General features: G+C 40.5%; 2 protein-coding genes across 6 annotated transcripts; both read left to right on the plus strand.

Annotated features, from left to right (window-relative positions):
* The first annotated feature begins 62 nt into the window (after positions 1-62).
* On the plus strand, positions 63-9,676 carry rbm17 (RNA binding motif protein 17). Of its 3 annotated transcripts, none has more exons than XM_018662718.2 (13): positions 63-212; positions 564-711; positions 845-961; positions 1,193-1,359; positions 1,561-1,673; positions 2,170-2,220; positions 2,864-3,002; positions 3,586-3,737; positions 4,127-4,177; positions 6,171-6,247; positions 6,396-6,494; positions 6,579-6,651; positions 9,380-9,676. In XM_018662718.2, the coding sequence occupies exons 2-13, from the start codon at positions 589-591 to the stop codon at positions 9,481-9,483; spliced, it is 1,266 nt and encodes a 421-aa protein (XP_018518234.1). In that variant the 5' UTR covers positions 63-212; positions 564-588; the 3' UTR covers positions 9,484-9,676. The 3 variants fall into 3 exon arrangements, with proteins under 3 accessions (XP_018518234.1, XP_018518235.1, XP_050933840.1); XM_051077883.1 differs by having other exon boundaries at positions 76-212; positions 452-711; XM_018662719.2 differs by lacking the exon at positions 4,127-4,177.
* Positions 9,677-14,894: 5,218 nt separating this feature from the next.
* Positions 14,895-24,283, plus strand: pfkfb3 (6-phosphofructo-2-kinase/fructose-2,6-biphosphatase 3). 3 transcript variants are annotated; one of them, XM_018662723.2, is made up of 15 exons: positions 14,895-15,135; positions 17,219-17,347; positions 17,522-17,618; positions 17,713-17,779; positions 17,881-17,955; positions 18,045-18,101; positions 18,223-18,347; positions 18,448-18,655; positions 18,759-18,905; positions 18,995-19,099; positions 19,225-19,354; positions 19,473-19,600; positions 19,734-19,922; positions 20,244-20,266; positions 20,845-21,769. In XM_018662723.2, the coding sequence occupies exons 1-15, from the start codon at positions 15,057-15,059 to the stop codon at positions 20,897-20,899; spliced, it is 1,614 nt and encodes a 537-aa protein (XP_018518239.1). In that variant the 5' UTR covers positions 14,895-15,056; the 3' UTR covers positions 20,900-21,769. The 3 variants fall into 3 exon arrangements, with proteins under 3 accessions (XP_018518239.1, XP_050933576.1, XP_018518240.1); XM_051077619.1 differs by lacking the exon at positions 20,845-21,769 and adding an exon at positions 21,791-24,283 and having other exon boundaries at positions 14,896-15,135; XM_018662724.2 differs by lacking the exons at positions 20,244-20,266; positions 20,845-21,769 and adding an exon at positions 21,791-24,283 and having other exon boundaries at positions 14,896-15,135.
* The last annotated feature ends 1,237 nt before the right edge of the window (positions 24,284-25,520 follow it).

Here is a 25,520-nt window from a genome sequence, read left to right on the forward strand (position 1 = left end):
AATTTCACTGAACGTGTAGTACAGTGGTGGCGGAAGTCATCCGGCCGCTAGGTGGCGCAAGAGCATACAGTGTTGACAAGTGTGGGGACTGGTTTTGTTGTTGTGCCGCTATTTCCGTCACGTACAACGAGGAGCTACATCAAATGTGCAGTTAAACCTTTTTATGTGATACTCGCGTATGTTTAGTGAATGTCTGGATATTTCTAACACCGGTAGGTTAAAAACAAGCTAAACTATCACGTTTGTTTTTTAATAATGAGTTTAGGAGTAGACAGTTAATGGTAGGTTGCAATGTTAGCATTAGCTAACTTTAGCTAAAGGTGATTCAATATATTCCTCGACTGCATTATATTTAAATAACTTACGAAGTTAATGTGTCTTAGCGTTTCATTCAGAAACCGATCAATTACTACATATGAAGTGAACCTAAGCTTTTCAATTTCTATTCCAGTATTGCAGAACGAAATGATGCTCCTGGGGCCGGTTTAGATTAAAATATATGAAGCCTGTGTCTGTGAGTGCACAAGTCCTTCTCCCTGAAAACGTCTGTGGTGTGTGCGTAGGTTACAGAGGTACTGACGGGCAGCAATGTCGCTCTATGATGACCTCGGTGTGGCAGCCAGTGACACCAAAACCGAAGGCTGGTCCAAGAACTTCAAGCTGCTGCAATCCCAGCTGAAGGTGAAGAAGGCAGCTCTGACCCAGGCCAAGGTAGGAACATACTACTGATTTACATTTGAGCTTTACATTGATGTTAAAAAGTATGCAGAATACCACACAACAAGAGCACACAATCCAAATATGTACATATCCAATGATTATGTTTTTGTATGTGTGTGTTCAGACCCAGCGGATGAAGCAGACCACTGTTTTGGCTCCTGTCATTGATCTAAAGAGAGGAGGCTCCAGTGATGAGCGACAGATCATAGACACTCCTCCACACACTGCTGCTGGACTCAAGGTCAGTCTTAACCAGTGAACCTGGTCATCTCTGCTTTCAGTGCTCTATGAAATGCTGAGATTGTTTCAAGTGTTAGTGTGTAATGTTAATAATGAAGTATAGAGCAGTGTGTGGGGTTGTGATGCAGCTGTACAAAGACTCCACCACCTCTTTTAAAATAAATATAAATATCCACAGTCAAATACCTGTTTTATCAGTAGAGCATCCCGTGTGTGTTTGTGTTCACTTCAGGACGCCGTGCCCAGTGGTTTCTCCTCTGGCGATGTACTAATCCCGTTGGCGGATGAGTATGACCCGATGTTCCCCAACGACTATGAGAAGGTGGTGAAGCGACACAGGGAAGAACGGCAGCGGCAGAGGGAGCAGGAGCGACAGAAGGAAATTGAGGAGAGAGAAAAGTACTGCCATGTTTGTTTAACTTGCTCAAACAGCAATAAAAACATCAGCAGGGATTAAACACAAGAGAACAGATCTACCCTTCCAGTTAAAGAATGATAAAAAATCACTCATTATCTTTTCCTACGTATTGTTATTTGCCATGAGATAGGTGTTATATTACTATTATAACACTGGAATCCTGTGAACTTGGTGTGTTGCAGGAAGAGGAAAGACCGGCACGACGGTGGAGCTCCAAGTGGTTTCTCTCGTTTCCCAGCAGCAGAGGGTGACTCAGATGAAGAGGAGGAGTATGAGAAAGAGCGGAGGAAGCGAAGTGAGTGTTTCCTACTGCTCGGCTTAAAATTGTCAGTATTATTATTATGTACAGAACACTAATAACAGTGACCATGATTACCAAATTAAATGAAATCAAAACAGATATTTGAAAAAGTGATCCAAATTGTAACAGTAACAGAAACTCATGCTTTGGTCTGAAGGTTGGCCTTGTCCAGAAACTTAGTCATTTCCTATTGTCTGATTTGAAACCAAATTGTCTTCACTTTTAGGAACTAAGAAGTTTTTAGGGTGTTTCCTCATATCTCATAGATGTTATGGGGGAGGTTTTCATGTGTTTGTTTCAGGGGGTGAGATTGCTCAACTGCCCGAGCGTGATATTCACTGGGACTAAAAGAGGAAACAAAACTGAATTGACACTTACAATTGAGAAGATTTTCCAGCTACTGTTTATATCACAGTCCTCATGTTTCAACCAAAACTAAAACTACTTTTCTCTTGTCTTCTCTCTCTCTCTCTCTCTCTCTCTCTCTCAGGTATGGGTGGAGCAGCCATTGCTCCTCCTTCATCACTTGTGGACAGAGATGGTAGGTCAGATGATCCGCCAGGTGAAACTGTATTTGTGTGTGTTAAACATCAACAGAATGAATACATAATAATAACAGCAGAACTGGCTCAGTGATAGTAACAATAAACCCCAGACTCATTTAAGGAAAAAGAAAGAAAATAAGCAAACAACAGGAATCAATGGACAACCAACATAAATTATTTTAGGCTTTGGTTGGAGGGTGGAAAATGAGTCTTATGTACCTGATTCCTGAAACATTATCTAAAATAAACTCATGTAGCATCTGTGTGTGACACATGATCGCTGAAGTCCTGTTGTAGTACAGTGCCCTCAGTAAGGGATTTTTTCAAACCAAAATCTGGATCACTGAAGTGAAACCAATGACCTCTGAAACTACTGCTTGTGTGGACATCTTAATCAGCCGAGGGCAGCGTTATCCACATCTTTAAGATCATCTGAACTGCTGTGACTTAGTTCAACTATGAAACTCAGTAGAAATACCTATGAAATATTTAAATGTTTTACTTATTTACATTTATTTATCTGAGGTATCTGTCTAAAATAAGAATCTGAAGCAATCTCACAACAATAAATGTAACCAAGCAGGCCTATATCTTGGTGCAGGCCTACATGTTAGTAGTTGTGTTTTTCTATGTATTCAGGCTCGTCTTCATACTCCTACGAGGATGAAGGTCGTCCTGCCAGAGGCTCGAAGGCTGCCATCCCTCCACCTATGTATGAGGACTCAGACCGGCCTCGTTCACCGCCCGGACCAACCAGCTCCTTTTTGGCCAACATGGGGTGGGTGTTGTGTTTTTTTTTAGATTGTTAAACAAGTAGGTTGTGTTGCTTTTTGTGGCATATACAATTTGTTCTTGCTCTGCATCTCTCACCCTAAATCTGAATCACTTCCAAACAGCGGATGATGATCCATTTTGAGGGACTAGCTCTTCGCCTTCTGCTCCAGAAAATTAAATCTAGATTTTGCCCATCCACTCTCTGTTATTATTCTTCCACTATGAACTACTGCTACAGGGTGTGTGCACAGCAGCACAACAACTGTTAGATTAGGTAGCACTTGATGTGATATACTGCAGATTTTTCTGATAGTGAAGCACACATTTTAAATGTCAATATCACAGATAGTCATGTTCATTTAATTGTAGGAAGCCAAAATTGTGATCGTGATCAATATTTGATTAATTGTGCAGCTCTAATTGGACTTCAGGAAATTGTATTGGACATTTTTCATCATTTTTTGACACAAAGAGCAAATAGAATGAATCAATGATGAAAAAATCATTAGTTGCAATGTTCTGTTATTATAAAAGGATAACTTTAATTTAAATATATGTTTCACTCCTCTGCCTCTTTATTCCCACAGAGGTACGGTGGCCCATAAGATCATGCAGAAGTACGGCTTCAAAGAGGGCCAGGGCCTGGGGAAGCACGAACAGGGCCTCAGCACGGCGCTGTCTGTGGAGAAGACGAGCAAGAGAGGTGGAAAGATCATCATAGGTGACGCTGCAGAAAAACGTAAGTTGTTTTTACTGTTAATATTCTCCTGTCATCATTGATGCTATACGTACCACACTCTGTTTTTCTTGGTCTACTTTCCCCCTTTTTAATTTGCTTGCTGTCTTAGTCTTATGTACCGGTCATCTGCATGAAGGGTGAACTTGTGTCATCTCCAGTGCTAATGTTAGTATTGTTTTGTCCCATCCTGTCTAATCTGTATTGGCTTTGAGTTGTGACAAATGTGTTGATCTTTTCATATGTATTTTTGCTCTTCACTCATCAGTGTCATTTTATCACTTAAATGATTTACTGTGATCTTGTGTGCACATTTTTGTACTTTTTTTCATTTTGTGTACACGTGTGTGTGGGTGTTGGTGTTACGTGTGTTTGTGTGTGTGACTGAGCAGCAGGGTCCAGCCTGTCAGGTGTTGCTGAGACTTCAGGCGGAGGCTCTGCAGGTTGGCCTCCACTCCATTTTTCTCTCTCCCATGCAGAATGTGCTGTCCCACTTACTGTTTATCGTAGATGTGTGTATGTGTGTGTGTTTGCATGCATTTTAGTCATGTATGTGTTTATATACTGTCATTCCCCATAACCAAATCGAAAGCAGTGATGCTTTATGTCTGTTAAAAGTTAAGTGGTTCCCAAACATACCAATCAAAGAGGTGTTGAATATGAAGATATACCATGTACCATGGCAGTGAGTAGAATAGTTTTGCATGGTTTTTTGCTGTCCACACTTCTATTCCAATGTAGCAGTCTGCACCCATGTTTTAGTTGCAGTTTCATTTTTGTCTACTCCAAGTGTGGTTTTTGTTTACATACAAGGTGCGATCAAAAAGTTCTGAGACTGTGCTTATGATAAGATTTAAAGTGAATTTGTAGATTGTGTGACCCAGGTCAGAATACTGACTCAAAAATGTTATTGCCCACACCTGTTACATGCACGTTACAGTGCCGTGCTCCATTCATTTGCAACAGGAACAGTCTCCAAGCTTTATGATTGCACCTTGTAAAAGGGTTTTCAGCAGTAAGCTGTTAGTCTCCCTTTTTTTCTTTCTCTAACAGCTCTGCTTCTGATTCTGACTTGCCTGCATCTATCAAAAATTTAAAGTCTGCACTTTGCATTTTTTCCTTTCCTTCTAACCCCTAGACAATGATTGAATTGAACTAAACAGCTTAAAGGAATAGTTTGACATTTTTGGAAATACACTTTAATTTAAGGTAGGCATTAGCCAGGTAGCTTACCTTAGCACAAAGACTGGAAACAAACTGGAAACAAACAAGAAGTAAGTTTTAATGGTTTTAATGGATTTTATTTATGCAAGCTGTTTCCCCCTTTTTGCAGTCTCTGTGTTTAGTTAAGCTAACTAGCTGCTGGCTGTAGTGTCATAAAGATGTAAACATGAGTGTGGAATTAATTTTCTCATTTAACTCTGCCAGAAGGTAAATAAGAGTGTGTCTCAAAATATCAAACTGTTTTACAATTAGAATCCACTTTTACTAGTTTTTATGAGTTGCCAGCGATATAAAAACATGAGAACAGGCTGTTTATCAGTGGCACCAATTGTGACCTTATAGTTAAAATGTCTAAGCACACACAACCTCCACATAAAATGGGTTAACAAGATATGTATTTATTTGCTAACAGAGATAAATCTCATTCTTTACTGAAAAACAAAACTTTTCCTTTACATATTTCTGGAAGCAGTGACTGCTTTTGGCCACTAGATGTCATGGTAGAACATCAGGTTCATCACTGCTTTATTTTCCGCAAAACTGTTGTATGAGCCCTGTTATCAGCACTGCATACAGTACAGAATGAGAGTTAAGACGAGAATATTGCCACTCTCAGACATTCTCTTCCTGTTCTCAAGTTAGAGTGGAGGCCAGGACACCAGGTACTGCCTTAATGACACCCTGTGCCCCCTGATTACCAGTCTAATGACTGCCAGTATGTCTGTCTTATTGTGTGAGTGTAAACACAGACTGGCTATAAGTACAGTATAAATATATATAGTATTCCTATATATGTCAGTGTTCCTTTGAGCGAGGTGTTTGCCCCTCTGCTGGTTAGTCAGTTCTCCAGGGCCTAACTAACAATGGAACAATTGCACTTGTGACCCATTTAGAGTAGTTTCTCAGCAGCATGTGTAACACAATAAAAACAGCACTTTGAAATATGACGAAAACAGCCAGACGTGATAACTGAAAAATAAGATATAACACTGACTCAGCAAACACACAACAGTGTTTTTCAAAAGCATTTGAAGAAAAGATGTGAATAATTGTTTCATTTATCATATGCATTCAATCAAGCTCCTTGTCTTGAACAATACAATATTATATAATGTATTACTACACACCTTCAGTTGCTCCATCCAGCTCACCAGCCTGTGAATATTATTTTGAGGGGGGGAGTTAACCTTGTGCCTGCTTCCTTCCAACTAGCGGACGCTTCCAAGAAGACAGAGGCAAACCCGCTAACAGAGATCCTCAAAAACCCAACCAAAGTGGTTCTGCTGAGGGTATGTCTGTTCCACCAAACAGGTCACACACTGCACATTCAACATTTTAACACAAATTGTAGAAATTTTGGTTAATCAAATTACAAAAAAGCAAAATCATTTATAGTCCCATGCAAGTAAGCCTTTTGTATATGTCTTTGTCTTCTAGAACATGGTGGGCCGAGGAGAAGTGGATGAGGACCTGGAGGGAGAGACAAAAGAAGAGTGCGAGAAATACGGCAAAGTGGTTAAATGTGTCATTTTTGAGGTGAGAGAGGTGAATCGCAGGGATTGACTCAGTTAAGTTAAAGTGATCGGACAGGATAATCACAAAACACTCTTTCCTTCTCAGATCGCTGATGTTCTAGATGATGAAGCTGTCAGGATATTCCTGGAGTTTGAGAGGGTGGAGTCAGCCATCAAAGGTCAGTGTTCTTCTTGTAGTCTTGGTGTGCGACCATGAATGAGGCTTCTGTAATTCAATGAAACTAACAAGGCAGCAGATTTGCCTTTACAAGAACACCTGGATTAGATGTCACAGGAGTTCCAGGAAGGTCACAAAGAAAAATCTGGCCCTTTGTTGACTAAACTCGAACCTATGTATGTTGTCGGTGGCCCATTGTCAGTGAGAATGGTTGCCTTGCAAATATCCAGTGTACTTATTGCATTCACTGAGTCATTTTGAAATTTTAAGTGTATCCAAAAATATAAGCAGTTTGTTTCATAGTCCAGAGATCAACTTCATGTAATTGCATCACTTTCTTCCAATCATTGTGTAACTGCTCCAGTAATGTGGGTGAAAGTGTGTCCCATTCTAAATGGGTTGGCCCAGATCAGAAACAAGGTGAGACTCGGCTCCCTGTGGTGTTACATCATACACGGCCCAGCAACCCAGCCGTCTCCCTGCGGCCCCGGCAGAACCGCGCTTACATCACAGCTCAGAGAAAGCGGGACAGACGCTCAAAGGTTGATGTGGAGGGCCGCGGTCATAAGGAATTATACTAAAGTGTCACACTGCATCGTCTGTGTCTTGTAGATGATGATGATGATGATGATGATGAAACACTTTATAGCCACCAGGAGAGAGCCATTGTGTTGCACTATTGCCATTGCCCCCATATGGAGGTAAGAGGTCAGGTGCAGGTAGTAACAGGTTGGAGATGACCTCTGTATTGAGTATCTTGCTCAAAGATCAGCAACTCAGCTGACAGCACAAGGGTTCAGTCCCAGCTGAACCTGTTTAGATATGACTTTAAGTCAATTAAAGTTTAATTAAGTTTAGATATGACTATATCAGGCCCCATGTTGAAATTTGTTCATCTCAAGTTTTGTTTTTTTAGGGGGTAATTACCTGTATACCTGTATTACCTGTTATTTCTATATACCTGTATTGGTTGCAAATTAGTTTTATTTTATTTTAATTTGATCTGGATTTCTCTGAAAAGACAAAGAGCCACACTAGCTGCTCTTTGAGGCTGTACTTACGCACAGCAGTGCTTTGACCTAAATGCTAACATACACGATAACAGTGCTACTATGCTGATGTTTTGCAGATGTAATATTTACCTGCTTCATCATCTTAGCATCAACATGTGTTAGCGTAGTTAGATTTGCTAATTAGCACTAAACACAAAGTGCAGCTGAGGTTGATGGGAATGTCATTAGATTTGTAGGTATTGGTCATAAGCTGTGGAACAAACTGACATTTTGACCTGATGGGCATGTCACCAGAGTTATTATAATTTATCCTTTAGAGACCTTACAGTCCATCAGGTAGTTGTCAAGTCATTTCACTCAACGCCACCAACTTCAACTTCATAGTGACACAACAGGAAAAGTCAGAGAATCGCTAAATTATTATAGTATTATTATAGTATTTTATGTCGGCGAATGAAATGTGAAAATGTCTTGAGCTCATGTTAACCAGTGCTAAAATGCTAATTTACTTCTAGGAGTAGTAGGTCTCATTCCTAAACAGCAGTTTGTTTCAGTTCTTCTTAACATTTGAAATTGAACAGGAATTTGATCATGTTTTAAAAAATACGTGGTGACTCACACTGTCTAATCACTGCAACACAACACACTTTGTTTTCTGTGTGCAAACATTAACACCATTGTGTTGGTACAGTGGTTGATGTGCGCACGTACGTGAATGAAAGGTACTGTATGACAGTGTGCTGACTGATGCAATCATAAATGTCCTTCAAGGACATCCATTAACTGGATTGGGACGCAGAAACAGTAAGAGGTTGTTCATTTCATTGATAAGGTTAACCGTGTCAGACAGGACAGAATGAACACTGTATCTTGGTTGTCCTTTTTGTGTGTGTGTGTGTGTGTGTGAACTTTCGCTACAGAACAGTATTCACTGTACGTTGCCCCAGTTGGCGTTACAATTCGGGGAAGCTACATTGATGTCATATTTTTCCTTTTTTCTCAGAATGGGCCAAGACCAAGAGCCAAAGCAAAGTTGTTTTTCTTTCTGAGCCCATTATCGCTCACATTTAGTGTAAACTGTTACTGCATCATTCAGCTGCTTTTCACAACAGCTTATTCCACACAAATCAAATCACGTCTTCTTATAAGAGGAGATATGGGCCTGTCCTTGGAGGTTAGAGAGAGAAATCCACCATACAACAATTGAACTGTTTGAACAACCCTGGCTTTGTTTAGTTTGGTGCCTTTGTGTTATTTTTGGATAACTGATGTGCCATGACATCCACATATTTCAGCAACTACGGCTCAACTAATAGTAATGAATGAGATCAAAGCAACAATGTAGACTCATCATTTCAAGGTTAAAGTTTCTTTGTTGAGCCGCCATCTTGCACGATTGTTCACCAGTCATTCAGGGACAAATAAATTGTAGAGGAGTTGCAGAGACCGACACGACTTCTCAGTAAACACTGGGTGAATTGTGAGAATGTTTGGCTGCAGTGATACTCTCAGTTACCATACACCCTTTTGAACACATTCATGTCAAAGCTCTTTAGCAGCAGCTTGTCAAAAGGCACTCTGGGACACTACCGAGCATCAGACCGGGGATTTTGTGGTTTCTGTAATGTGGCAGTACTAATCCTGTTTTTGAAAGGTTTATCTATGTACTTGGGTACAGTCTGACCTCAACTGTCTCTCTCCCTCTCTCCTCTGCAGCCGTGGTGGACCTGAACGGACGTTATTTCGGCGGGCGAGTCGTCAAGGCCTGCTTCTACAACCTAGACAAGTTTCGAGTTTTGGATCTCGGTGAACAGGTCTGATGTCTCTCCAACACCAACAGACTCTATGAACACACATCATCTCCCTAACTTGTACATAAACCTTTTTTATATTTCCTGAACAGCAGTGAAGTATCTGAATGTAGCGTTGATGAGTCCACCTTGTAGATGATTGCTTTTTTTTCCTGTGATGAAAAATATCTTTATGTCAAGACAAAATAAATGGTCTAAACTATTTCAAGTTTACTGTTTTATGTGTCAGTCCATGTAGATGTATGTTTTTTTGTTGTTTTTTGAGTAGAACCTTTGAACCTACAGCTGTTTTTTCTCTGACATCCAGAATTAGAAATGATCCTAGTCATGCTGACTGGGCTGCACTTATTTTTCCAGCTTCAAAATGTGATCTATTTTGTCCTGGTATGTGCAAGTTCCCAGTTTAATTCATGATTTATGCTTGAAAGTGTTTTCAAATCCTGAACTTGGACACATCCTGTTGTGGATCAGCTCGCGATACCCAGGAAGCCTAGTTTCCCTCTGAATTTTGTCTGACATAATGAAGGTTCCACGGTAGTGTTAACACATCCCCAGAGCCAGATAGATTTAATTTAGCCCAGATGGAATATGGCAGAGGACTGGGACAGTGAATGCAGCCCCAGCCTCATTCAGAACTTATGTAAGTGCGCTGGAAGGGCCTTGGAGGTTCCAGTGAAAAACGTCAGGAGGCATCCCAGTGGAACGGGTTTAATTCAGATCAGGAAAACAGGTTGGACAGAGAAGCAGGAGTGAAAAGACACTCATCTGAAGGATTTCATTTTCTAATTTATATCACAGTAGGGGCTGTAGGGGTCAAAGGCTGAGGGAACATGAGTTAACAGGCAGACCCTGAGGGATAAAAACAGACTTCTGACCAACTGTGAAGAGACTAAAATATCCTGCTCAAGTGCTGTTATTAATGTTTCTCAGGCCTTTGTACAAACATAAACATTAACTCCTGGTACCTGGTAAAGTAATTTATCAATCATCTGAAGCTGAAAATACAAAATAAGGGTCACAATACAGAGAGCAAAAATGCTGCACTTCTTTATGTGATTTTGAATTGAGCACAAAGCTGACATGTACAAGGTTCCACACTGGGTTTCAGGATCAGCCATAGGTTAGTGGTGGTGCGTTTAGTGTGTGTGTATATACGTAGGAACCAGGCGTGAGACTAATGGCAAGAGCGTGGCGCAAACATGCAGAGCAGAGTAGAGCGATGTAATTGGTTGTCAGTGGCCTATTAAACCCTGACCTAAATACCAGTGGGTGTGACTTGAGATGAAGTTGAGGGGTCACAGTGCCCTGTGGCTTAAAGTGGCTTAGGGTCACCAGTTGTGTTTGTAAGAGCAGGTACTGTATGCTGACCTGGACACATAATTTATATTATAGATTTCCCCAAACAGTGTCTCCTGCAGCTGCAGTGGAGGGACAGTAACACAGAGGGCATTTTGCACACAAACTGTAGCTGTGGTGGTAGAAGTATTTATAGAAAAGTACACATTAATGAAAAAAATACTCCATTACAAATGAAAATCCTGCATTCAAAATCTTACAGAAATATTGCATTATCAGATACTATATATTAGAATACTGACGTGTCAGTGCATAAGCAGCTTTTTGCGACTGGTCAAGATAGTTTTAACAACATGTACAGTGGATCTGAGGGGTTGTGAGATGAATGGGACAGGAAAGAAAAAAAACTTGCAGTTTTTCAAAACCAAACACAGAGGAGCAGCTTCTAGTTTTAATCTGCCACATATCTGGGACAAACTCAGAAAATTTGAGTCAGCTCCAACTCAATTAGTTTAAATCAGGGCTTAAGACATTTACTGTTTCTCTATTTCTGCTTATTTTTCATCTCTGTTTTTAATATTGACCTTTTAAATCCTACATAAATGTGTCTTGTGTTTCTTTTCTTAATGCATAATGTTTTTTATGTTTCATATGAATCACTTTGTATTGCTTTGTTGTTGAAAGGTTCCATACAAATAAACTTTGCTTGCTATTTTGGTGGAAATAACAATGCCCATTGATGCCCATGTCCATCAATGTGATGAAAAATGTGTTTATTCTCAAAATAATGAATGTGTTAAAATAATGAAACATTATTTTGAGATACCAAGTCAATGACATGGCTTAAAATCATTGCAGCCCTTTGCTCCTTCCTGTTCTGAAGAAGAGAAGAAATCAGAGCTGTAAATAAAAGGAAAATGTGGTCATCCATGGAAAGAGGGTGTGTTTCTGTCCACAGGGCAGCTACAGTGAACATGAAATCCACAAAGCAAAAGACTTTTTAGAAAATTAGATTTAGGTTCAGCACAAAAAAACGGTCACTTGGTGCTACTTCCTGTTCTTTTGGGAAAAGAAGAAAAAACAAGCAAGAAGAATTTGGTGTGAATCATCTCCCTTTGTGGAAAAATGTGGGCTGACATTTTTTTGGATGAATATTTGAAGATGACGTGTTGGAAACAATCAGTGCAGTTTCACAAAGTTATTCCATTTGATGAGATTTATCACAAAGTTACTGTTGCACTCTGTATAGCTGTGTATAGCTGTGTTGTATGTCCAATATAGGTGAATACTAATGAACTGATAATGACTATTGACTAAAGGATGAAATTGGTGAAATGTTTCAGTGAAATCACTGATTTGACAGTAAATTGGCTTCTCTTGTTGCTTTAAAGTATTTTCTGCACATTGTAACACACCTACATAATGTTTAGGTTTTTTTTACATAAAGTATATACAGCTATGAAAAGTCCTTCTACAAACTCCTTCACTCCTCTAAACTGAGATTTGTCTGCTTTTCTGTGTATTTTCTGTTCTACATCAGAAACCTTTCTGTCTCCAGAAATACATCCATCCATCATCTATACCGCTTATTGATAAGGATCACGGAGGCTGGAGCTTATCCCAGCTGACACTGGGTGAGAGGTGGGGTACACCCTGGACAGATCAGAAATACATCAATTAAAGTAAATTTCATTACAGAGTAAAGGCCATTTGAATTAATTAATTAATCTATTTTTAGGGACAGATGAGCAGTTTGTCTCCTGAGACAAAATTCAATCTAAACTCTCAGCATCTGCTTTCATGTCAGAAACTAAAGGCGGGACAGTCTTCTTGTCATTTACACACTTTTGTAATAATTGTAATAAATCTGTTATAGCTTTGACTAATGCATTAGCAGCTTTTTTTTCTTTTTTTTTTTCAAAATAAGAACATTGCTGTGAATTGTGGGAAGGTGATAATCTTATCCTGTAAAAGCCAGAAACTGCATCCCTGTTCCTAAACTTTATCTTTCCAGTGTTTCACTATCAGAACAAACAAAAGGCACAAAAATCCAGTTTAGTTTCACAACCACAGTTTCTCCATCTGCGCACTCTCGGGTTGGATTTGACACGTCTGAATCCTTCAGGTGGAACTCAAAACCTGACCTCATCCAAGTTCAAATTTCTTCTCACTCCAGTTGTACAATAGCAACTGTAGTACACAAGGAAGTTTGTCACGTAAATATCACAGCTACACTACTGTTCTCTTTTGTCTCACAGCTGCCCTTTGTTCAGGTGGTTAACAGGCACGGGTTTGTCTCTGTGATTAATAAACTCCATTAAGTAAACAGGAATTAGGTTTTGGAGAAAAGGTTGGGGAAAGTTCAGAGTGTTTGCAAAGTCCAGACTGAGGCAAGGAAGGAATTTCAGTACACTGTAAAAAGTTGAAGAGTTGCTGTAGCTGTTTACAGTGCAGCCACAGTTCACTGTAGACAGGAGAGAATATAAGTCACTTGTAGTTTAATGTGAAATTCTTAACATAAATAACACTTTTTGAAAGAAGTTACAAGAAAATGAGGTCAGTAAAGTTGGTGATGCCGATCACAGACGCACTTTAAGTCACTTTAGCAAGTAACAGATTGATTTTATTGGAATTGAGACTGTCCAAAAGCTTTTAAGGTTTGATATATTAGATTGTTTTTTGCAACATAACAGTGTGATTAGAAGATGTGTGTGCGCATTCATCTCCTCATCTGAACCATCTATCTGCAGCCTGGTGTTATAAGGTTCAGGCTGAAACCGTGAACCAGCAGAAACACAGTGAACAGTTATATTTAGTTTTTGCCCAGATCCTGTAAAAAACTTTATGTTGGTTCAAATATATGATAAAAAATAATCACATAAACAGTATAAAATAACTGTTTCTGAAAAAGTGGAGTATATATAACTTTACAGGAGGTCATAAAACCTTTCCTGGTCCCTCAGCTATTTTTAGTGTCTGAGCTGAGCTTATTTTAATAGAATTTCTCAAGGGAGTCTGGTTCTCCCTCCACATTTCCCTCCAAAAGTCTTTAGTTCACTTAAATGAGATCATGTTTGGTTAGTATGGGCTTTTTGCACCTAATCACTATATGTATAATCACACCCTTTATGACTCAATGGGACAGCCCATTATGAGGAAGCCGAGGAAGGTGATGTGAGGCTCTGCACGTTTCCTCAGGTTTCAGCGGAGCTTATGTTGCAGCAGCAGGCTGAGGTGGAGAAAGTGTTGAAAATGTCGAAAAGGAGAAAAAAATTCACCTCATCTCTTCTGAAGAAAATATAAAATTCTGATTTTAAGCATTTAAACATAAACATAAAAACATAAATTGTTTTTTTTTTTTTTTTTTTTGGACTCGCAATCTCATATCAGATAGCTATGTCAGACTAAAACGCTCGAGCGCAGCAAACAGTCTGAACATAATAACCAGTATCCTAAAAGACTGTCAGTTTATTAACAACGATATTACATATAACGGCCCCTTCTATTCTACTGCTGATACTTCATAAAGGAATTTTCAGTTTGGAAAAGACATTAAAATAAAACTACTGGGAAATTCAGTGCAGCAGCAGCCTACAAGAAACAGCCTTGAGTTGCAAGAAACAACAGACAAAGAACTACTTTTTACAATAAATGCAACACAAGACGAAGTTAGGGAAATTTCATTCAAAAGCTACATACATTATAATATATAATAGGCAATATGAAAATTAAATAACTGGAGCGACCCTTTATAAAACAGTAAAATCAAACAGCGAATGGCCTGAGAAACGTTTGAACAATAATTTACATATATAAAGACCAATGATAAATATATATAAAATTATAAATACAATTATATATAATTATATATAAAAACAGGGACCACAGTCTATGTTTAACTACTGCACTAAATACCTATAATCTTAAGATTACACTATGAATTTATCATCCTAATAAATAGTGTTTGCCACAGGGAGGCGCTGTGACATCCTCCGTGCGTGTGTGTGTGTGTGTGTGTGTCCTCGTCTATGGCTGTATGTGTGGATGTGTGCGCGCGCGTGTGTTTGTCGTCACCGCAGTCACGTTGTTTCCCGGCCGGGCGGAGTTAAATAGCGGATGTGTGCCACAGACCGGCAGATTAGCTCGGCTCAACGTGCTCTGTAGACTCTCCGAAACAGCTCCGCTCCTTAGCACCAGAATCGAGCAGCCACCGGCTTTTCACCCCGGGATATAAGCGACTCGGTTCCCGTGTAGCTACTGTGCGGTTCTTCAGTCCCTAATAAGGAATGCCCAGAGAGCTGACCCAGAACAGGATCCAAAAGATCTGGGTTCCCACAAAGGATGGCAAGCCGGCACCCCGACGAGGTACCTATTACATATTATATTCAGTTTCCTTGTGCTTTTCTCATATTCTACCACTACAGAATGACATTACCAGTATTAATGAATATTATATTTACATGGACTTACAGTGTTGTTAATATTTGAACTGCAGTGGACGGTTTCTTTACCGCTCATGTCTAAGTAACGATGCTCAGTGCTTCTTAAACTAGCATCACAAAGCAACGCCTACTCCGATATTACACCTCTATAGGAACCAAGTCATGTGTCTGTGGAACTAAACAGACATTTTAAATTGACATTTTTCTGCTTTTCTTTTAATATTTCCACTATACGCTGTAGTTTTCTGTAATGTATCGAAGTTTTCAGCGCACCTGTTTTCGCCGGTCTTTTAACTAATTAATTCATTGATTGGTGGTCCACATCAGCACGCGCGGCACGTCACAGCTCTACAAATGGGGCATGACGAAGCTCTGGTCACCATGGTTACCAGACGTCTCCGCAACCTTGTGTGTGTGAGATGCTTTTGAAGCAGCATCGTTTTCTAATTGGTCAATCGGAGCGCGTGTGCATGGTGCGACCCTGCTTCCGTTGTGTCGCCTCTGGCTTCGTACCAGAGAGGGATGCGCGGCCAGAAAACAAGCATTTTAGGAGTTTGTGTAGCAACTTGTAATGACTTTAATGTCACTGAGCAACTTATTTTTGGTTTTGGAGAGTTTCTATGGCTGCTGGTCAAGCGTCAAATACCTGTACATTAAGTCAAGAAATGAGAAACTGACGCACCTGCAGCGTTTCTCAGATTCGGTTGAATGGCTTTCCAGACATTTAAACTCAAAATGGGCAGATTTTCCTCTGCTTGTCTTTGTGTTTAGTTCTTAATTTTGATTCTATATCTAGAGAGGATTTAAACAAGAAGTATTAGAACAACTATGATGTATGTCTGTGTCTATATATGTAAACAAAGAGAGGGTTTCTGTCTTGTGACTGGAAAGATTTTTACTCAACCAGAGTAACAGCACATCTGGACTCATTGCTTACCCTCTACTGCTGCTCATTGATTATTGATGGGATAATTGGTTTTCTGATCGATGAGGTGAAAAAGCACACTGCTGCAGGACTGGCTTCCCCATTGGCCTCAGGAGTGGCTTTCATTTCAGATATGATTCAGAATTCCTTGTTTGAGGAGAGTGAACAATCTTTTAGTAAATTTCCATTTTCTATAATGAGGAGAGTTAGTGCTATGAAGTATGTCAGTTAAAAGCATAGAGGTGGGATGTGGTAGCAGTGAGATGAGAGATGGATGAGAGGAGAACAAAGAGGCTGGGGAACGATGAACCAGATCTCTGAGCATCGACTTAGAGTTTGATCCGTTTTTCCATTTGAGCAGCGTGGCTCCTGTGTTATGGAAACAAGATTAGCAGCGCACGGAGGAAGTGTAAATTAGAGCTCTTAGTCAGTTATCAGGTGATGAGCGATCACTGCTGCTGCTTGTAGCTGCAGTGATGGAGAGGGAAATGTACTCCGTGCATCTGGTGATGAGATCCTCATTTCTTTCAACAGTTTGTACTTACTGCCTTAGTCAATCAACCTATTTTGTGATTTGAGCGACCTTCAGAGCATGTTATTCATGTTGAATCAACAGCCTGCATTCCTCTGCCTACTCATCCATTGTAGCAGCAGCATGCAGTGACATATCGTTAATAGAAAACTCCCGTGGGCCTCAGCAGTGGGGTAACAGCATATTTGGTCAAATGAAAACAACTCGTCCTGGCTCATGTAAGCCAGGCTAGCACGCAGAAGTGGGTCAGGTGTACAGTGGGGTGGAAGTAAAAGGCGAGTCTGGCTGTTGCAGACAGCCACGTGCTCACTGAGAATGTGTCAGCATGGAGAGAAATGGAGATTATAGGTTAGTGGTTTTAATCAATAAATTCAGGCATGTTCTTGCTGCGGGAGGACAGTTGTTATTAGCGCCAGATCTCTGGCTGCTGGTGGAGTTGTCTCAGGTTGCAGAGCAGGGGATGTTAATTCTGTCCTTGCTCCTTCACTGCGATCACAATTAAATGCCTTATTCATTTAGATATTTTTTGTTTTTGTTTCCTCTCTGTAGCTGCCGGCGCACCCCACTTCGCCAACCCCCCCACCGTCATCGTGATGGTGGGCCTGCCGGCTCGTGGCAAGACGTACATGTCCAAGAAACTCACCCGCTACCTCAATTGGATTGGCATGCCCACCAAAGGTACGCAACACACACACACACTCACATTTAAATTGTAGCAGAGTTTGTTCAGTACTTTATCAATTTACACGACACTGTTCTTCAAAGTGTTTTTCCTGGAAGTGTCCGCTTGTATTTCTATCTCCAGGACATCGTGTTCACACTTGTTTCTCTCTTCCTGTGTGCGTGTTGTAGTCTTCAACGTGGGAGAGTATCGCAGGGAGGCAGTCAAGAACTACAGCTCCTATGACTTCTTCAAGCCTGATAATGAGTGTGCCGTGAAAATCAGGCAGTAAGTCCCACACACACACACACACACAATTAATGTAGCAATATGTTTTAATAGTACAAGAAAAATGAAGTTTTCCTCCTCCTTTGCTCTTCAGGCAGTGTGCCTTAGCAGCCTTGAGGGATGTCAAGTCCTATCTGAAGGACGAGGGAGGCCAAGTAGCGGTGAGTTACCCATCATTCATCGTGTTTTGCAGGATGAAACACAACTGGACCATTACTCTGAAAACCCGCCCTCTTACGAAGCTACACTGTATTTCTTTTAGGTCTTCGATGCCACAAACACTACAAGAGAAAGGCGAGACATGATCCTCAAGTTCGGCAGTGAGAATAACTTCAAGGTAAGTGTTGCTACGGCGACTAGAGGAGTCAAAGTATGACGCCATCATCTATATGCAGACCTTTAAGAACTTTCCTTTTTTCTGCCCAGATCTTTTTCATTGAGTCAGTGTGCGACGATCCCAGTGTCATCGCATCGAACATCATGGTGAGTCACAAACACGACAAGACAAACGCATCCTTGTGCTCCGTTCAACAGCTCAAAATGTTTATAACTCTCTGGCATCAGGCGTGTTGTTTGCCGTCTGACAGTTTTCCTCCCTGCGCAGGAAGTGAAGGTGTCGTGTCCAGACTACCGGGACTGCAACAAGACAGAGGCCATGCTGGATTTCCAGAGGAGAATTGAATGCTACAAAACTAGCTACCAACCCCTGGACCCTGATCAGTACGACAGGTAAAAACCATCAGCAGTGATTCTGTCAGGACATCTGCTTTGTCCCACACACACTGTTATATCAGTCACTCATCCAATCCTGTTTGCTGCTCTCCCTCAGGGATCTCTCCTTCATCAAGGTGATTGACGTTGGTCGCCGGTTCCTTGTCAACCGGATCCAGGATCACATCCAGAGCAAGATTGTCTACTACCTGATGAACATCCACGTCCAGCCCAGAACCATCTACCTGTGTCGGCATGGAGAGAGCACTGACAACCTGGAGGGACGGCTCGGCGGTGACTGCGGCCTCTCGCCACAAGGCAAACAGGTACGAACAACCACAGACGATGATAAAAAAATCCATGGTTAAGATTTTAGGCATCAAGATTGATAATCCTCAGGGTTTAAATGCCATTTCCTCCCTGTTGTAGTTTTCAGCTGCTCTGGCTCGATTCGTGGAGGAACAGCAGCTGAAGGATCTGAAGGTCTGGACCAGCCAGCTATGTCGCAGCATTGAGACTGCTGAGCACCTGGGAGTCCCGTACGAACAGTGGAAGGCTCTTAATGAGATCGATGCTGTGAGTGTCACTCTAACTTACACTGTTAGACCACACCACACAACTCTTATTTGTTGTTCACTGAAATATTCTGTGTTTGTGTTCTTTAGGGAATCTGTGAGGAGATGACATACGACGAGGTGAAGGAGAAATTCCCAGAGGAGTTTGCTTTGAGAGATGAAGATAAATTCTACTACCGCTATCCTGCTGGAGAGGTACACACTCAGTCTACCCCCTCCCAGATCCAGATTTTAATCATAAGCATTCAACCCTGCCTCAAGGCTATTTGATAAATCTGAGATCAAACAATAATAAACAACTTCCACCTTCCTGACTGCAGTCCTACCAGGACCTGGTGCAGCGGGTGGAGCCAGTCATCATGGAGCTGGAGAGGCAGGAGAACGTCCTGGTTATTTGCCACCAGGCTGTCATGCGCTGCCTGCTGGCCTACTTCCTGGATAAGAGTGCAGGTAGGGTACTACAACTCCCAGAAGCCCTTTAATTTAAAATCTAAGCAATATGTTTAACACTCTCAATCTGCTGCATCTGTATTCTTGTCTTATGTTTTCCTGTGATTCATTGTTCCAGATGAGATGCCCTATCTGAAGTGCCCCCTCCACACAGTGCTGAAGCTCACCCCAGTCGCCTATGGATGCAAAGTGGAGTCCATCTGTTTGAATGTGGAGGCTGTGAACACCCACAGAGACAGACCTGAGGTAATGATTGATAAAGTAATTACTTTACATTAATTTGCTCTCTCATTTTTAACATAATACAGTGTCCACAATACCTCCACACCCCATTTGATTTCTGACTACTAACTGTCATACGTTATTGTTAATCCTGCAGGAGGTGAAGAGGGGTCCCGGCACCCTGATCAGGAGGAACAGTGTGACTCCCCTGACCAGCCCCGAGTCAAACATCAAGAAACCTCGCATTGACGACCTGGATGAGGCTCCGATCCATGAGCTGCCTCCATCTGTTGCCTCACTGGCCCTCTGCAGCCCCTCACACCTCCCTCTCACCCTGGCTGGACAGGTGAGTTTATCAAAAACACACTTCATATTTTCAAGCTCTGTATATTTAAGGCCAGGACCAAGTTATTTAGACTCAAGTCACAAAAGGCTGGTGTTTCATGGCTGATTTTTATGGTAAATTTGCCAAAAAGTCCTGCAGAGAATTGTCTTTTTTCAGGGTGGAAAACTTTTTTAACATTTAGGACGTCATGAAACATGCAGAACAAACCATTTCTTCTGTCTGTTTCCTTTCTGACTGACAGTCTCTGCATGTTACGTTCACTCACTTGTGTCTCGTCCTCTTTTCCTCTTTTGCTGCCTTCTCCTCCTCTGCACCTTACAGCACTGGCTTGGCAAAGTTTGCCTGTAAGTACTTGCTCAGTTCAGTATCTCTCTGTCACACCCATCCTCTCTCTCTCTCTCTTCCTGTTGCTGCATCTTTGTTTACCTTGTGTTCAGTGTTGACATTTCTTTTCCTCCTCTTCCATAATATGTAACTGAGGTTGATTCATTCCACACTTCTAGCTCATTTGTACATATAATTAAGAGAAAGCAATTCAGAGTTTGATCAAAATTAAACCTGTTAAATTAAATTACTCAGTATTCAAGTATTTATTGAGATAAATACAGCATATTTCAGTAAAACGACATTTCTTGCTGACATACAGTTTCACAGTAAGTTTGGACTTTCCCAGGATTGACTCATGGGAAATGATGCCTTGTATCAAGGAGAAACAGTACTGTTTCCTGGCAGTGAGGGAAAAGCGAAAAAAAGCTTCCATATTGACTTTGTTCACAGGGAACCCGCTTCCCAGTTTACATTACTGTGATTCCTGTCTGCTGTCGTCACCACAATCTGCTTACTATACCATGCTGATTCATGCTGACTGTCCTGTTCTTGTCCCTGTGTTTGGTTTATTTTTGGGCCGTCTCGCTGCTTAAAGACGCACCACCCTGCAATATATGAAAGTGGTTTCACTCTTAGTTTTCCAAAGGTAAACACACTGTAGTGGCTTTCTAGTTGCTTTGTAGTTCTGGCAGCAGCAACATCTGACACAGATAACTTCAGTAAATAATCCAGACTAAACCAGGTTGCTGTCACACAGTTAACTCTTCACAAGTCTCTACAACAGAGCTGTTAACCAGACTGTTCAAAAAAACTTTAGAGATACAAATGTAACAAGCTAAAGCTAGCTTCCACTAGATGCTCCTTGTTTTATGCTAACCAAGTGTCTTAATAATAGTATGTAGTTAGTTAGCATGCTAACAAGTTGACAATGTTCACAAATTAAATATCCAAACCAACTATCCTCCAAAGTCAGCACTGAATTTTCTTACAGTTAGTTCCTCATTTTGGTTCTGTTTGCAGTTAGTTAATACCATACCTTTATTAAATTTGCTTTGCAACCAAAGCTCTCCACTGTAGCTGACCAAAAAGTGCTCAGGTTTATGTTTAAATAAACACCTACAGTCAATAAACTTCATTGACTGTGTGAGGGGAAATGACATGTCTGCGCTAGTTCTGCTGTCACAGTGGAAACGCACGGATAGCTCTGCTGGGTGTGTGAGGATCTTGTCAGCTGCATTTGTAATCACCTGAGGATTAACGCGGTGCAGGCGTTAGCCACTGCAACCAGTTCACACACTCAGTGCTTGTTTTCATGCCCTCTAAAAATATCGTAGAGGTAATCAAGGCCTGAGAGAACACAGGTGATGTAACTTGTGGTTTAGGGATTATGCTACATGAGAGCATCATTTAGCCAGAGGATATTTATATGCTGCTTTTCTGCTGTGGTAGTCATATGTGTTGTGTTGAATAGTTAAAATCAATACAGAATCTCATCTCAAGTCTTAACATTGTTGGTGCATTTTTTTTTTGTGTGTTTGCAGAACCTGAGGAGGAGCTCATCTGGTCGCCATGACATCCTGCAGCCCTGCCAATGAAATTGCACTGTTGTGTCATGAGGCTCAAGAGGCCTGGAAAGTTGATCGCTGACAAAGAAGACAATAACATGAAACAACAGAAGTAAAAAGTTATTTTTCATCATTTCTCAGTTTGTAAACCATCAAGAACCAAGTGGGTAAATGTATCATTTTGTCATTCGAGGACACAAGTCACTGTACCTTTTATTGTTATTTGATTTTTTTCTCTCTGAGACTGCTGAATCTGTGTTTCCTTGAGTAACACGTGTGTGTGTGTACTGAAAGAGGCAAACTGTGACTCACTGAAATCAACAGTCATACCTGTTACACCGCACAGCTCAGATGGCTCTCTGGTAAACCAGTTTCTTGTGGTTTATCATGTGGAGAGACCAAAGACAGAACTCTCACACCCAAACTTTCAGCTCATCCTTTTTCAACCAGGTATTCATGGTTGTACTGTTCACTAACAGATGGTTATAGTATTTAATTTACATTGTAAACTTTTTGGCACTTCTTTGGAAACACTGGTGTTTTTCCACATATTTCTAAAACGTAGCAGAGCGTCATGATCTAATCGACTCCTTTGTATGCTCTCATGCTACAAAATATGTGATCATTTTGCACAAAGGGGATAAATTTTTACTTTTGGTCTATGTGTCACTTTGTGTTTTTCACAGTAATGGAGGTGATTTTTGCCGTAGAGTGCCTGTAGTGCTTGTTTCGCAAGCCTGATGCTGCTTCTCTCGTTATTTCTCTGGATGCTTGAGGAGAGGCGCCACTTTTCACCTAATAACTCAACATATCATTTCAATACTTTATTTTTCACAGTTTTAATATTTATTTTTCATTGTAGTTTTGATGCTACAGTACATGTCGATCATATAACAAAGTTCTCACCACTGATGGAGTACTTTATTTTCCTTTTGCTGTTATTGTCTGCTACGCACAAATGTAAGCACCTATATTTTTGTGATAACAGTGCGTGCTGTTAATAATATCCCTGTAAAGTGTACATACAGTGTAACTGGACATGTGTGGGAGAAGACTTGGAAGTCTCTTGGGATTCTTTTAATGAAAAAAGTATGTGTAACTGTTTTTGTATTCATGAATGGAAAGCAGGATATCTGTTGAGAAAGAAGCTGCTGCTTACCTCTCTCTCTCAGTAAAACTGCACGTTTGCTTGAGATACTTGAAAATTGTTTTTTGTAAAAACTGTTTTATTATATTCTTTATTTATTTGTATGTAGTTCTGAATGAATGCTTGGAGCACCTTATTTTAATCTAAGGACTATGCATGAGAGGACAGTATGTTGTACAGTTGATTTTGCATCTGCTGGACAAATAAATCCACTCCGGGAAAAAATGCAGAGTGTTTCTTGTATTGTTTATTGTCATTGGCCCAAATCCAACATTAATATTGTGTCCATCCTTCTATGTTTCCATCTATGGAGATAGTCCTCAGAGTACACAGTGGCACTCCTGCCTTCACTATCTCACCCGTTCACAAGATTCATTAGTCACAGTGTGAGTCGCGTGCTGCTTATCAGGATCAGCGTGACTGGCTGCATTCAGGATGTTACTGTGACGTTACATCAGTAAAACAGCCCTCTTCCTCCTAAAAGACTGAGCACAAAATGAGGATTTTGTACTCTAAAGTATAGTGGTGATAGATTTAAGTGGGTAAAAAATCTTACAGGCAGAGAGGGCTTGATGAAATATTGACTGATGATTACTTAATAGTTATCACAAGGAAGAAATTTATCTACCATATGTTCCTGAAATAATACAAGGGTGCAGGAGGGTTTGGCTGCCACCATGTTACAAAAGCAGGTATTATTAACACATGACATATTTCACAAGTTTTGGGAGTTAGTTTAATGTGATGTTTGTGGTTGCCCTGTAAAATTTTAAGTGTTTTTTTTCACCATGGTGAAAAAATACCCTTGGTAATACCCTGACTCTTCCTCTAGTGCCACCATCAATTTGACATTAGTGGTTTTGGGGATTACCACAACATTTGGTGCATTTATTTCCCCCTCAGGATGGATTATAGCAACTTTGAAGAAACACAAAATTTTCATCATCCAATCAAATGAAATTTGTTCGATACATACTAAAACTAGTGACATTTCCCTGGCCATGGTATACAGTATACCTGCTTAACATCAACATGTTAGTATTGTCATTGTGAGCATGTTAGCATGCTGATGTTAGCATTTGGCTCAAAGCACCACTGAGTACAGCCTCAGGGCTGTTAACTTAGAATCCTGTTACTTTGACATACTGTAGCTGTTTAACTGAGAGTTAAGCTACATTACATACAAATTGTTTGCTGCATTTTAGCTTTTTACAACCCAGGTCAAGGCAGTCAGTTCAAATTTACCATGATGTTGTCTTAATATGTAAAGGTTTAAAAAAAAAAAAAAAAAAAAAAAAAAAAAAAAAAAAAAAAAACCAAAATGGCAGCTGACATTAGAGGGGTTCTCTTGGGGTTTGATCTGGTACTAACCTACGTACTTCAGTTTTCTCTGGAGGCAGCTGATTATTGTGATCTGAAACACCTGTGGTGCTCAGTGTGTTCTCAGTTACACAAGTCCTAACCCCTCTCTATCTGCTCCTCTCCACAGGCTCCACAGTCTGGTTTGGTTATTTCGTCTCAGTTTATGTTTTGTCTTGCTCCTTTCAACACCTGCACCCACATCCCCAACTCATGGAAACCACACTCCACCGACTTTACTGATTGTAAATATTTAATTTGCCACTTTACTTTAATTTGGTTTGATAAAATGTTCTTTGTTAATTGTTACCTGTGTCTGTGTGTCTCCTTTTACTTGTAGCCACTTGATCGGAGGTCATAACATACGTGTTATAAAGGGGAAAATTTGACAGTATTCTGATACCTATCTATATCAGGTTTCACATGACAGCTAACCAGCACAGCATCAGTGCTGACACTGTTGGATCTGGTGCTGACCTGCTGCCACACTGCTGATTTGAATAATGATGAATATTTATTTAGACCAGGTTCCTGCCAGTGCTGCTTGGTGCCTGCACCACACAAATGAGCTGTGTTTTAGTGTTTATAAATGGACCCAAAGGATCAAAAGTCAAAAAGTTTTCTACCATTTGTGCAATTGAGCCTTTGTGTTTGTTCAGTTTAATGATAAAGCAGTTGATTTAACCTTACACTGATATTAAAATGCAAAGTCTTATTGATGTTTCTACCACTTTCCATAAGTAAATGACCTGATAGTTTCATTGCCTCTTGCTTTGTTTCACAGTTTTCATCGCAGCTTGAGTGGCTGCTATGAAAACCCACAGAAAATATTTGTGAACCTCCTGCCCTCCCTGATGATTCATGGTCCTCTCAGGATGCTTAGTAATCATTTTCTTGACTACCAGACACTTCCCTTAGCAGCAGCATCATCAGGTTAAATTTAGAAAAGCTTTTTAGTGTTTTTTTTTTTTTAATGTTTTAATCTTACTGCTAACTGATAATTAACATAAATTGGCCCTCAGATAAGCTGAACCTTTGCCTTTGTAGATGGTACATGCAGTAGCATGTCATTTTTTTTTTAGTGCTCACTCATTCACACACACTGACAATCATACACTCTGTATTTGCCAGTCGAATGCGGTATTTCCTCCAGTCTGAATCATGGGCAGACTGAGTGTCTTGGCTCAGTTTACCCATCCT

Source organism: Lates calcarifer, linkage group LG18 (genome assembly GCF_001640805.2).
Source record: "Lates calcarifer isolate ASB-BC8 linkage group LG18, TLL_Latcal_v3, whole genome shotgun sequence".
In the NCBI taxonomy this organism is placed as follows: Eukaryota; Metazoa; Chordata; class Actinopteri; family Centropomidae; genus Lates; species Lates calcarifer.